This window comes from Lucilia sericata, unplaced genomic scaffold (assembly GCF_015586225.1).
Source record: "Lucilia sericata isolate MDLA Ls3-8-SP2 unplaced genomic scaffold, ASM1558622v1 Contig000244F_arrow, whole genome shotgun sequence".
Taxonomy (NCBI): Eukaryota; Metazoa; Arthropoda; class Insecta; order Diptera; family Calliphoridae; genus Lucilia; species Lucilia sericata.
Genome location: NW_023994270.1, coordinates 67958 through 81389, shown reverse-complemented (window position 1 = coordinate 81389; position 13432 = coordinate 67958). Strand labels below are relative to the sequence as shown.

General features: G+C 31.9%; 3 protein-coding genes across 7 annotated transcripts in view; 1 reads left to right on the top strand and 2 right to left on the bottom strand.

Moving 5' to 3' along the window:
• The window catches only part of LOC119602612 (putative uncharacterized protein DDB_G0289263), a 61038-nt gene extending 55124 nt beyond the window's left edge, over nucleotides 1-5914 (bottom strand). For 2 of the 5 annotated variants that reach the window (XM_037954212.1, XM_037954216.1), the window contains exon 1: nucleotides 5133-5678. The gene's annotated coding sequence lies outside the window, so the exon portion shown is untranslated. Of the gene's footprint in view, nucleotides 1-4988; nucleotides 5686-5763 lie in introns of those variants that run through there. The other 3 variants (XM_037954217.1, XM_037954215.1, XM_037954213.1) reach the window with 3 other exon arrangements.
• A 1195-nt stretch (nucleotides 5915-7109) lies between these two features.
• LOC119602606 (queuine tRNA-ribosyltransferase accessory subunit 2) lies at nucleotides 7110-8988 on the top strand. Its single transcript, XM_037954205.1, has 4 exons — nucleotides 7110-7349; nucleotides 7420-8252; nucleotides 8506-8631; nucleotides 8695-8988. The coding sequence occupies exons 1-4, from the start codon at nucleotides 7239-7241 to the stop codon at nucleotides 8885-8887; spliced, it is 1263 nt and encodes a 420-aa protein (XP_037810133.1). The 5' UTR covers nucleotides 7110-7238; the 3' UTR covers nucleotides 8888-8988.
• LOC119602607 (GDP-D-glucose phosphorylase 1) lies at nucleotides 8915-12296 on the bottom strand. The gene is made up of 5 exons (XM_037954206.1): nucleotides 12244-12296; nucleotides 10040-10167; nucleotides 9580-9969; nucleotides 9205-9511; nucleotides 8915-9143 (listed from the first exon to the last, which is right to left on the bottom strand). The coding sequence occupies exons 2-5, from the start codon at nucleotides 10115-10117 to the stop codon at nucleotides 9043-9045; spliced, it is 876 nt and encodes a 291-aa protein (XP_037810134.1). The 5' UTR covers nucleotides 10118-10167; nucleotides 12244-12296; the 3' UTR covers nucleotides 8915-9042.
• Between the last annotated feature and the right edge of the window lie 1136 nt (nucleotides 12297-13432).

Genomic DNA, 13432 nt, shown 5'->3' with positions numbered 1-13432 from the left:
ATATATCAGTATCTCTCTCTATGTCGTGATGGTACGACAAAGGATGTAGGAATTTCAAAAGTCAATATGTGTCCTGTTGGGATGGCAAAAGCTCCAATATCTTTCCCCGAATTAAAAAGGCATACTCCATCTCTCCCAGGAGGGAGAAGAGGTTTCCCAAAATTTTACAAATTTAGATGAGTTTCATTCTGAGATCAGAAAGATCTTCTATGGAATGGCAGGCAACTACCAAGGATGCATTTGACACTACCAGTTTATAGCTCCAGAAGACTTCTACATATATCAGTCCTTAAATTAACATTTTTTCCTCCGCGATTTTGGGTTTAAACCACAGCCATTACGTGGATCCCAAAGCCACTCCAACCAATGAACAGCCAGGACAAGTCCCGTGCGCAAGTCTTCTCCTCTGCTTCGACCCCAGGCCACCAGTTTATAGCTCAAGAAGACTAGAGGTATTGGTTGCACTTCTATATCCCGTGAATGCAAAAACACCAAGAAGATGAATGTTCATGAAAGTAACATGCCCCGGGGGGGAATAAAGTCCATAGATTAATAATAGTCCATTTATTAATATAAAGCCAGTGTTCATGGTGTTATTTCAATCCTGGGATATAGAGGTGCTAACAGTACGTCTAGTCTGCCGGTACTAAAAAATTATACTAAGGAAATACCTATATAGGGTCTTGCATAAATTATAAATAGGATACATTTAATTTCCTAGCATTTGTGCTGAGCACAAAAACATCATTGTTAATATAATAAAAAAAAATGTACTAACTCACATACATCGACACTTAATAAATTTCAAAGTATTTGAGTGAGTGTCCGTGTGTTTTTCTTCAATTTACTGATGACAATAAGAATTAAATTGTAGAGAATAGAAGATAGATAGACAGACAAACGGACAGTAGACAATCAAATGCAAGTAAAATTAAGTATTCTGTCAATGAAAAGTAATACTGTATATAGTATAAATATGTACATACATTCATACATGCATAGTTATGTACATACATAAGTTATGTATATAAAATTATGTGTGAATATATTTATGAATGTTCAAAGAAAACAACAATAGTAAATATAGTAAAATACCGTTAAATATCAAATTAATGTACAGTGACACCATGCAGTACCAAGTAACAAGTTGATTAAATACGAGAGCAGTTTAAAAAATTACTTAATGTTGTAAATGTGGGACAGTAGGGTAATTTAAGCACTTTTTTTTACTATATTGCTTCACTTTCTTCTACGAGAAGAAGGTTTCAGATTCTCAACCTCAACGGTTAGGTGGTCGCTGCTCAACAGCTGATTGTGTCTCCTATCGCATTCAAAGAAGACTCGTGATTCGATGAACTAATAAATATCGTTTGAATTTATAACGTACTCGAGGTAAACAATATTTTACTTATCTCGAAGAATGGTACCAATAAAAAATCTAATTGACCTAGGCGATTGAGTTAATGCAAATTGTAAACGTCATTTCCACCACCTGGATAACTATCTTGCCGCGATGTGTTGGCTTGAAACTTGACTGTGGATCCTGTCTCTCAAATAGACTCTACACTAGCATTGTCTACGTGGAGACAAGGAACTTAAAAGCCTTCATGACCAAAGGTTATCCATCCCTTCCAAATCCTATGTAAATTTAATATCCCTTCTCTTCCCCCCAACTATCCCATCCCCCACTTGTAACGTTAAGGTGGTTGGTAGCAGTGCCGAGAACCTGAATGGCTAATCAGAAGTAAAAGAAGATTAGTCGTTAACAGCTCCCCTCTGGTGCTACGATACGGGCCGGTTGTAATGTCATAGTCTAGTTTATGTACGCCGTCACTGCATGGATCGTCCTTCCCACTAATATAACCATAACTGTCAGACGACCCTTTTATGAGGTGGTGAAGGATCATCTCCTATTGGCCCTGGCAAACTACAAATGTGATGTCATTAGTCCTGTAGTAACAGAATTGAGTGACATTGAATCCCAATTAACCGAGCTAGTTATGGATCACTTACTCGCAAATAAGTAAAATATTTTACCTCGTTTTGACTCCAGTGAGATTTACAGGGGATACAGGGTTACAGGCAAGTCTAACACCATTTACAGCAGCGTATAAGATCAAACTTTTGACTGTTTAGACTCATCTAACTGACTTCGTAAAATAAATTGAATCTTAGTAAGAAATTAAATTATTACTTCATTTATCCCATCACAGTAAAGAAAGAAGATGTATAATTTAAAAGAAGGAAATTGAAAAGAAAACAAAAGTAAGAAATAAATCTTGATATACATATGAAGGTATAAATTGAATAATTTACCAGTTCATGTTCAAAAATTTATTATATTTTTATATTCACAAATTATTAAATCACACACACACACATACCTTCTGCATACACTTACATTAGATGTGTATAAATCATTAAAATTGTAATTTTTTTCTTTTTCAAAATTTTAGTTATTTATTGAAATATTTCTCGAATATTTTTTTAAACATCTCGTTTAATACACAATAAATGAACAAAATTGTAATTTTTCAATTAATTTTAATTATAAACTTAATTAGGAAACAACAAAAAAAAACTGAAAATAATAAACCGAACTGTTGTTGTATTAAGTAAACTATATAAACAACAACAAAAATGCTCACACGGACACAAACACTAACAAAATCACTACTATATATGTCAATGGCTGCCAGATGTGAAGATTCATTGGCACTTTGGTGATTTTTTTAGTTTTTAAAGGAGATTATTAAACTTAAGGAAGAAGAATGTGACTACAAAAGATATTATAAAATGTAACACATTCTTGAAATTGTTTAGCATCATTTAGTTTAGTTTGTATACAAATTTTGTCCAATTCTCCATACCTGTTTTTGTAACAGTTTAACTTACCGGTAACCAGTTTATCACGAATTGCACTTGAATTGCTTCTATCACGAACATCGTGAAGACTCTTCTATAATTGATTTGATACAATTAAGATAATGCTGATAATAAGATTTAAGTATTTTGGTCAGAACCACGGTATACTTAACAATGTACCAGCACTTGAGAGGAACCGCAGGATTGTAAAATTTTTTTATATGTAGTTTGACAAACGTGCGGTTTAAGCCTATATACAAGTCTATGTATAAAAAATTGTAAACAATGATCAGGTGATAATTAATCAGTAATGTCTAAACTCAGTGAAAAAAACCTCTGAATAGAAAATTATAAAGTAGCAGTTGTTATAACAACAAATCCAACTCTTATACCAGTATTCTTTCTAGACTCTCACCAAAAACTGTAATACTTATACCTTCATTGGTCTGTGAGACCATCAAGCTCTTGTTAAAGTAATTACACAATTTCCAATTGTATTATAAAACTTTCTAATTATATTTCAGAAATTTCCAATTGTATTTCAGAATTTTCCAGTTGTATTTCAGATTTTTCCAATTGTTTTCCAGAAATTTTTAGGTAAAAATGATTTTTGAAACTTTTTGGAACTTACCGATTTATTAATTTTTTCTTAGATATATCCCAAAATTGTCCAAATATGTAAAGGAATAATAATTGTGTTTCTGTAGTATTTGTAAGTATTGAAATACATATGTATAATAGGGTGACTCTAAAAAAAATTATGAAAATCTCCAAAAAAGACCTTTTATTCTTTGATTCAGCTCAACAATTATTGAGGCCAGGATAAAAATTTTGGGAAACAGTATCATAGAATCGGTTAAACTTTAATTTTAATTCAGAATATTGTCACCTTATCTTTCCTTATTACAAACGTACCACCCTAATGTATAATAAACTGTGTGTTTTGTAAATCACGTTAAAAAAAATCACTATTATTAGAAAACTTAAAATTATGACTTATATACATATTGTACGAGTCGCTTCACGAATAGCAGAAACATTTCAGTATATCAGGCCTGTCAGGGAATACCACTGCGGAATTTGATTCTTCAGAAAATGTAAAACAAAAACTTTTATTCCGGAAAGTTTTCAACTTTTAAAGAGGAATATAATTATGTTTTTTCTCGTTGTTTTTTAAGTTTTAACCAAAAAATATTATTTTATTATTTTACCTCCATTTTCACCAAGTTAAGTTGTAATTTAACTTTAAGGTATACTAACAGCTCTCATATAAAAATTGTCTTAACTTAAAGAATAACTACCAGTTAAGCGATAACTGGAGGTGGTGAAAATGGGGGTTAATGGCGCAAATTTTGATTAAATCAAAAGTAGTACTATTGTTTACGCAATTTGACACTTTTCAAACAATTTCAGGCATGAGTTACCGTTATCCGAATGGACTAAAATTTAGGCACTAATGAAGAAAATGGGACCCATCCAAGCAAAATTCTTAATTCTTGGGCATCTCTAATGTACATACCTATTAGAATTCCTAAAATAAAATAATTTTGACTATACCTGTAATGATATTTGACGATGAAACTGACAAAAAATTCATTTGACAACCCTATATGACTTTGATATACAAAATGTAACAGCTGATTTCACAATGTAAGTTATGAGTAAATTACTGTTACTTTTTCTTGAGCGATTTATCACTTCAACCGTCTGGCAACTATGAAGACAACTAGAAATTATATTATTATCATTATTATAATAAAACAAAAACTACAAAAATTATTGGGGAAAAGCGGGCGCTTGTTGCCATCTCTTGTACACTCAATGTTAAAATGAACAAGAGTAAATGAGAAAGAGAGAGTTTGTTCGGTCATTAGCTCATTTTATTAAAGTTCAGTTTGCTAGTGAGCAACAATAATGAAGAAAAACGGAACAAGTAAAAAAATTAAAATTAAGTAAAGCAAAAAAAGAAGAAACGCACACACAACTTTTTCTTAATTACACTTTGCTAGGCGAGCACTTAAAATATATGTATGTATGAATAAAATATAATAAAAGGAAATACAAATTAAAAAAAGAGAAATTATTCTCCAAACAAATAAAAAATATGTATTATTGTATTTTACTTGTCACTGCTGAAACATGTTTTTCGTACACAAATTAAAACAACAAACAATTTTTTTTGCGAATATTCAAGTAAAGAAAGAAACATATAAGCGAGCATAGATTTTTAATATTAAGTATTTCTTTATTATTATTAAGTTCTTTACTTTTTTAAAAACACAGCAATCATAAGTTTTACATTGATTTTTTATTTAACGGCAAATGACAACCGACCGACCGACTGACAAACACCGCACAACAAAGTTTCGTTTCGCACTGGTTTTTGTGCAAGAGCATGGCAGACTAATGAAATTTCGGCACATTATTTTCACTTTACTTTTTGCTTTTTTATTTCTGTTTCTACTTTTTTGTTTTGCTTTGCTTTTGTTCTGCTACACATATGGTGTGTAAATAGATACAAAAAAGCCTAAACACATACAACACTTTTGCCTCAAATGCCAAAAACATGACTGACAGCAACGCAATGATATAAATAAAACGACACAATCATTGCATTACTTTAAAACCGAAGTTTATTTGGACTCGGTCTGAATGGGCAGTTAGAAAATGAAATAGAAATTTCAAATGATTCCCGCAAATGGTGAATTTTTCCTTGTGTGGCAACACTGATTTAAATACTTTACAAGCTTCAGATGTGCAAATTGTACAATTTTTGTACTTTGCGTTAAAGTTTGCAGTAGTGATTGGGTAGAATATCACCTGGAATTCACAATTGAATCAAAAGTGTTGCTTTATAATTAGGCCTTGTTTATTTGTGTTAAATTTTATTTTACATACCGTTTTGTTGTTTTTTTCCTATTTTTACACTCTGCACTTTTTAATAATTATTTAAATCACAAAACAAATAACTAAAAAAACACGCTAAATAAAAGAAACAATAATAAATAAAAATTGCAATACTTTTACTCGTTTTTCAAATCACAGTTTCAATGATATTGAGCACTAAATGTGTGAGCGAATGAGTGAGTGAGTATTAAAAAATAGAGGTTAAATAAAATTACTCACAAAAGTAAAGGTGTGCCAAAAATAGTTGTTATTTATATGTAAAAGTGTTGTCAACTTTTCATGTTAAATATACAATGCAATACAATGTTTACTAATGAAAAAACGCCACAAATTTAATAAAAACAAATACGTTTTTAAATCTTTGATTTCAAACTGATTATGTTGTCAGCTTTTTTTTTGAATTTTTCGATTCTACGAAAATTATTGATAAAATCTTTTATTCGACTTTTTTTATAAGTCGTTTAAACGTTTTTGTTAGGTCCAAATGTTGGTTAACGTGATAGTTTACTGCGCGCGCACAGTCAAGTGGAGTTGAAAAGACTCCGTTTTGACTTAATAGTCCAAATATTTGACAATGTTTTTTTTTTTCGAAAACACAGGCCAAACATTTTTAACTCATAGACCAAAGTATATTTTTCTAAAGAATTGAGCAGCGCTTAAACCGAAACATCAAAATTTATCCATAACATCAGGTTTACCAGATATAGTGTCATAAAGTTAAACAATTTTTTGGTCATTTTTGAGACGCTATAAAAGGGCTGTGTCATCTGCAAAACGCTATTGAAAGTTCTCTATTTCCCCCATATGTTCACATGAGTTCTTAGTGCATATGAATTTTTCTATTTAATTTGTAAGAGAGGTGTCCCGAACCTAATTCTAGTGCGCCACTTTACTACTCAAGTGTTCACATGGATATCAACGTTCTTCGTGCAAAATTTTAGAATTCTAACTCTAATAGTTTCCCACACATGTAAATTTGGGATTCATATGGGAGGTACCACACCACCTATTGCCCAATTTACTGCACAAATGTCAACATGGATGTCAAAGTTATTCCTGCAAAATTTGGGGATTCTAGCACCAATAGATTCCCAGATATAATTTTTGTTTTTAATTCACATGGGAGGTGCCACAACCCCTATTGCTAGTCCGGCCATTATCCCTTAAATTGTTCATATGGAGTTTAGTGTTGCTTGTGCTAAATCAACATTTCGAAATACTGAAAATGATTTTGACGTTTTCAATCAAAAGTCATATGTATAAAAGTCGCACCACTGACAACATTTTTCTACAGCTGTGGCAATCCTGCGGCTAACCTTGTAACAACTCTGTTTTTGAACAACAATAAAAAACGAAACATGTGTTTTTGTTGTTGGAAAACGCGGTATCAGTATTAAAAAATATTTGTCATCGATTGTAAAATATTTTTTTACGAATTTTCTTAAAAAATACACACAAAATTAGCTATGAAATTCGTTATAGAACATTTAAGTAAAACCTCTGGACGTTTAGGACATTTGGTGCAGCAGGAAAGTGGAAAACAATTCAAAACTCCGCTATTAGTGCAAGTTACAAAGGTAAACAAATGTTAATACATTCAAGAAAATTAGCCGGGAATAAGTTTTAAATAATATTATTTAACTACAGGGTGGCAGTATACCCTACCTCAGTCGTGATGTATTTGACCATGTCACCCAAGAGCAACAAGTGCTACAAATGTCTTTGGCTACTATGGATCATATGAAAGAAGCCTTGACTCACTTCAAAGGTGGTGGTTTGTCCGGTTTTGTAGGCTACAAAGATTATCCTACCTTCCTGACCATAAGAGATCCTTGCGAATTAATTCCAGGAGGTTTTAATGAAAAAGATATTGTACCTTTGTTTACACGTCGTGGCAAAGAGCCTCTAACGGTGCAAAAGTTTGTTAGTCTAGTGGAGGCATTTAAACCTGACATTTATCAAGGTCTCTGCGATGCTGACACCAATTTTGAGAGTGCTAAGAAAAGAATACAAAAGTCGGTGGATCGTACTGAAGCATTTATGGAAGCCTGTTATGAACACCACAATAATTCAGAGACTTTAAAAAAGAGCTGTCTATTTGCTCCCATTGTAGGTGGCTACAATACTTTTAATCGTTCACAATCTATTAAACATGCCAAAGCGAAAGGTGCCGCCATGACAGGAGGTTATATTTTTGAAGGTTTCCATAGTTATGGTTTGTCTGCTACGGAGGTAAAGAGTGAACAAATTATGCCTATTATGAGTCATTGCCTTAAGGAATTGGATATGGATAAACCTTTTATGCTGCCTGGTGCTTTTACTCCCGTGATTATGTTAAAATTGATTCAATTAGGAGTTGATATATTCGATTCTTCATATGCCTATTGTGCTGCCGCTAATTTTAAAGTTTTATCTTTTAATTTTGATTTGAGCAAGAAGACAACGACGGAAACACCATTTATAGATGTGACGGATGAGTGGTAAGTTCTGGAAAAGTTTCTTATTCATATTTTATCATACAAATATAATTCATGTCTTAAGACAAATTGTATCATAATATTCAGGTCGGGGTTGATTGTAACCAAATAATTGATAAAAGTTGCTTAATTGTTCCAAAAAGTTTTCCCAATCTTGATAATTTCAAACAAGTTTTAATAGACTCCATCACCACATTTCCATTAGTTTAATTTAAATAAATAAAATATACTTTAAAAAAACCCACACATATTTTAGCTTAAAAGAAGATTTTAATCCACTACTAAAGGACTGCTCTTGTTTGGCTTGTCAGAAACATACAAGAGCTTATATAAATCATCTATATAAAACCTCTGAACTTTTAGGACCCATATTAATAATGATGTAAGTATCTATAAAAAACATAATAAATATTTCTAAAATTAATTAAAATTGTATCTCTTGCAGCCACAACTTACATCATCTAATGCAATTCTTTAACACAATACACAACTGCATATCAAATGACAATCTTAATGAATTAATAGAATTGATTGAAAAACAAGGTGGTGATAAACCTGTAGAGTATCGCATCGAAGCCAATACTAAAGTTATTAGTAGAGCAGGTTTAGGCAAAGGTTTTGCTGATGCCAAAGTATAATAATAGGTGAAAAACTTTTAAGCTATTAATGACTATAATGTATATTTATTTTACTTTTGTATTTTAATATTATTTTTATAATAAATGTACATTAAGCTAAATATCTTATTTTTTAAAATATTTGTAAATCTTTGTATAAAACTGATTAGTTTTTATTATGCGAAATGTTTATAAATCGTTTTATAAACTTTGCCACTTTCTGATGTTATTTTTCCAATAACATCCTCCTCCGTTAGAGAGTCGTAAAGTTCTTGCACTAAAAGGGGAAGGAATGTTAAAAATTTTTTTTAATTAGTTTTCTGTGAAAAATCACTTACCTCCTATAGGAACATAACCCGCTAATTCACAAAATCCTATATTTATTGTATTAAATTGTTTTACAATACAAAACTCTTCTCTAGCGAAAACAAAGATTTTTAATTTTTTATCTTCTGCCACTGGTGTCATGAAAATATTGTGTGGCATATTGTTATCGCATAACCACATTATAAATTTGAAGAGTTGGTGTAATTTCAATTCAATTTTAGTTTTTGAATCATTAGTATCGATGATAAAACAAATGGCCTGTGTTGGCATATTTGCATCCAAACGATAGATATCCGGCTCAGAGAGAGGTTGTAGTTTCTGTAGAAAATCATATGTAATTGAGTTTTGAGATAAATATTTCAGAATTATAATCTTCCATAACTTACCACACTATCTATATACAATTCCTTTTCGATTAACATTAAATGCAGATGTAAATGATTAACTGAGGCCAATGCTCCCGGACTATTATAGCCAATACGAAAATAACGATTTCCCTCTAAAGATAGTAAAAAATCAACACAAAATCTTAACGCATCCAAGGTAATACGTTGTGGTAAACCCTTCTCTACATTCGGACATATTAAGGTGTGATATTTTGTTAATGGACTATTATTAATGATAAACGATATTTCCGTTTCCTCCTCAAATTTTAGTTTCATTATGATTTCGGCTGCAGCAACTTTTTTGAAATTGAATTTTTCTTCATTGAATTGTGGATTCATCGAGAGTATAGTTTGTGGTGGTCTTCGTAAGGCGATACGTTGGGGATTAAACTAGAAATATGTGTGTTAAATGTTTTTAGATTATTAATTGGTAAATTTGTCTGTCCGTTACTTTACTTACCTCTGAATAAAATTGATATTTTCCCGGCAAATATTTGCTTTGTGTTATTTCCAATTTATAGGCAAATACATTGGGCATAAGTTGCAGTTGTTGCCATTTTTGTAATCATTCATTTAGGAAAAGATTTGCTGGTTTTTTAAGGGACATTGTGTGTTTTAGTGAAGTAACGCGAAAAAAACGAAACAAAAAAATAAGTAAATAACGTCATAGTAAAAATATAAAACAGCTGTTTATTTGTTTACAACTGTGTTGTCCAACCAGAGGTACTTTTCGTTAGGATTGTTTTTTTTTAACTTAGTTTCAAAAGAATATTTTCAGACTGTTTTCGACATTTGATTTTCTCAATAAAAACCAAAGTTAGAAACCTGCGAAGAAGAAGTCGTCCTAATTATACATTTACGTGTATGTCAAAGATCAATGTTTTAATGAAAACATAACCTAGAGGCGCTAGAGTGTGAGAGATATTATAATATTTTATCGTCATCCAGACTACAACCCTAGTTTCCAGGCGGAAGGGTATTTTCAACCCATAAGGTTAAGGCTGAGTCCTATTCATAATAAAAAACAAACTACTACTTTGTTCTCCTTTTTCATTACGAATAAGGTCGGAAATTTATCTTCCAAATGTTAATCTCAGTAAAATCCTTTAAATCGTGCAGTAAGTTGACATCTAGCGAGCTAAACCTAAATGTTCCTATAGCCGAACAGTGAAAGGGAAAGTGGGTGACATCCTATTCTTCCTCTTTGTCAGCTTCAGCAAAAGTCTTTTCTAGGGAGATAAAATCTTCTAGGATGAAGCTCATAAGGCTAGTGGTCTTCTGTACACACTACAATAACTTTGCTTTCGAAAAGTTTAACAAGTTTTGAGATCATAGGGGGTTGCAAATTGGATTCTGTTCGGAATCGAGCTAATGTACATTGTGAGGGGTGTGCCAACAGAATTATTCGTCTCCTATCTTGCTAGCGAAGTACCACTTCTTGTTATGTTTCTATTGATGACCCGAAATACAAAAAGCCTCTCATAGAATGATGCGTTAATAGATGTCCGGTAATAAATTACCACGTTTGATATCGTGTCACCGTTGATAACCTTTAGGGCTGCTTAGCTGTCATCATATATTAGAATATATTTCCCCTTGATCTCGGCATTCTGTTATCATGGTCCACGGAAAACGGTCTGGGAGCCAAAAGTGCCAAAACCGAACTGGTTCTTTTCACCAGGAGGTACAAAATCTCAAAATTCAGACCTCCACTATTGGATGATATCATTCTGAATAACTCCAGCGAAGTATCTTGGCGTAATTTAAGCTCTCAGGGAAACGTAATGTTGAGAGTAGAATATGTTGGAAAACCTTTGGAAAAAGATGTGGTCTTAAACCATACATTGTCCACTGGATGTACACCGCGGTCATCAGGCCTATTTTAAACTACAGCTCTCTATTTTAAACACCACTCTATTTTAAACAAAGTACAAAGATTACCATGTCTTGCAATCACTGGTTCTATGAGCTCCACCCCTCAGGCCAGTCTAGAGACTATGCTAAATATAACTCCCCCTTGATATATACATCAAATGCATTTCTGCTAAATCTGCTCTACGACTTAAACAGTCGAACGGACTGAAACATGATCGTATTGGTCACGGCACCATCCTACAAAAGATAGAAAGGTCAATTATGGGGCAGAGAACACTGAATTTTATTAGGCCGCAAACACTGTCCTAAGCGATGACATGATCACAATCTACATCGATGGTTCAAAAACGGAAAGAAACACGTTCTATGGAATTTTATAAAAAAAAACTTGATCTTCTGTTGTCTCTTCGACTACCTACAACCTGTACGGTCTTTCAGGTAGAGATATATGCCATCGTTACAGCTGCGAGAAGACCCCGGAAACTAAATCTAGAAAATTCGTCTATACACATCTACTTGGACAGCCTTGCATCAATCAAGGCTCTCAACTCCAACGTTATTAAGTCGAAATGTCACCTCAATTGTATCCTATAACTGGCACAACATCACGTTGAGTTGATATGAGTCCAAGGACATATCTAGGGTTGCCAGATTCCGATTCGCAAAAAGCTGGACATTGGATTTTAAAAAGCTGGACAAAACAAAAAAAATACTGAGAAAATGTTAATTTGGGTTTGTGTAAATAATTTCACAATGATACACCAAAAAAATGCAGGGGTTCTCATATACCAATTCCGTTTTGTTATAGTCCATAGAGTAAGAATATATTTTTAGTTTTCCCCGATCACTTCGTTAACTTAGTTTTTAAGAGGAAAAGATGTGAAAAGCGCCATTTTTGAAGTTTTAAATTTAAAAAATCATAAGTACTTAAGATGTTGAAATTGACTATCGCTCGCAATAATAGGTCTTTTCGCGTACTTTCCTGTAAGAAATATCCAGTAACTTAATGATAGAGAGTAATTTTTAATTTATTCTCAATCAAATAAAATATCCAAAAAAGTACGCGAAAGCCAATTTTTTAAAAAAAATTTCCAAGTTTTTGTTTATAAACAAAGATTTTGCTGAAATCTCAATCGCTAACATAACACTAAAAAACAAATAATTGAAACTTTGATTTTTTTCCTATAAATAAATGAATATTTAAAGTTAACAAAACATGCAGTATCATTACAAATATATTATTGTTTTAAAACTTCATGATACTAACATATTATTAAAATAAAAATTTACAAAAATCGCTAAGAGAAAGACAAACTAAATTGTTTTAAAAACGCTAGATTGACAATATTTGATATGATTTTTCACAACAAATAAACTCTTTTAAAAACTAATTTATGATAAATAAACTTAAAATAAATCTAATTACAAATAATTTTTTAATATTCCTGTGTTATTAATTTATATATTTCTTTCAAAAAATTTAAAATTTACCAAATTTTCGATTTCTTTGGTTTGTTTACATATTCAAAAATCAAACATATGTTGTGAATATATGTTGGATATTTTTTACTGGGGAAAAAATTTCCAGTAAAATCAAAAAATTCTCTATCACGAACTGTCATTTTTATCGCTCTCTTGCTCTCTCGTTGCAAGTTTTCAAAAGTACGCGAACGGAATCCAATAACAATTGTTGCAAATTGTTATAAATTATCGAGTACGCGAACAGACCTAATATTTATTACGACATCAGCTGTTCAAGTGTTGAGGCATGTTGTCATTGATGATAGAAGAGGGAAATCATAACTTAGTTGTATACAAATTATTATAAAAATTATTGCAGTGTACTAAAAAATTTGTATTTAGCTGGACAAATTAAATTTTAGCTTGAAACTGGACAAGCATCAAAAAAGCTGGACAATCCAGCCAAATCCAGCCAGGCTGGCAACCCTAGACATATCTGAGCAACCAAAGGATCGTC

Bases quoted from the DNA above. Each gene is read 5' to 3' on its own strand.
- LOC119602607 (XM_037954206.1), bottom strand. From the start codon at position 10,117: ATGCCCAATGTATTTGCCTATAAATTGGAAATAACACAAAGCAAATAT. The intron at 9,512-9,579 runs GTAAGTTATGGA...GATTTTCTACAG, and splicing joins AATTGTATATAGATAGTGTG to AAACTACAACCTCTCTCTGA. The intron at 9,144-9,204 runs GTAAGTGATTTT...TTCCCCTTTTAG, and splicing joins GGGTTATGTTCCTATAGGAG to TGCAAGAACTTTACGACTCT.
- LOC119602606 (XM_037954205.1), top strand. From the start codon at position 7,239: ATGAAATTCGTTATAGAACATTTAAGTAAAACCTCTGGACGTTTAGGA. The intron at 7,350-7,419 runs GTAAACAAATGT...ATTTAACTACAG, and splicing joins TATTAGTGCAAGTTACAAAG to GGTGGCAGTATACCCTACCT. The intron at 8,253-8,505 runs GTAAGTTCTGGA...CACATATTTTAG, and splicing joins ATAGATGTGACGGATGAGTG to CTTAAAAGAAGATTTTAATC.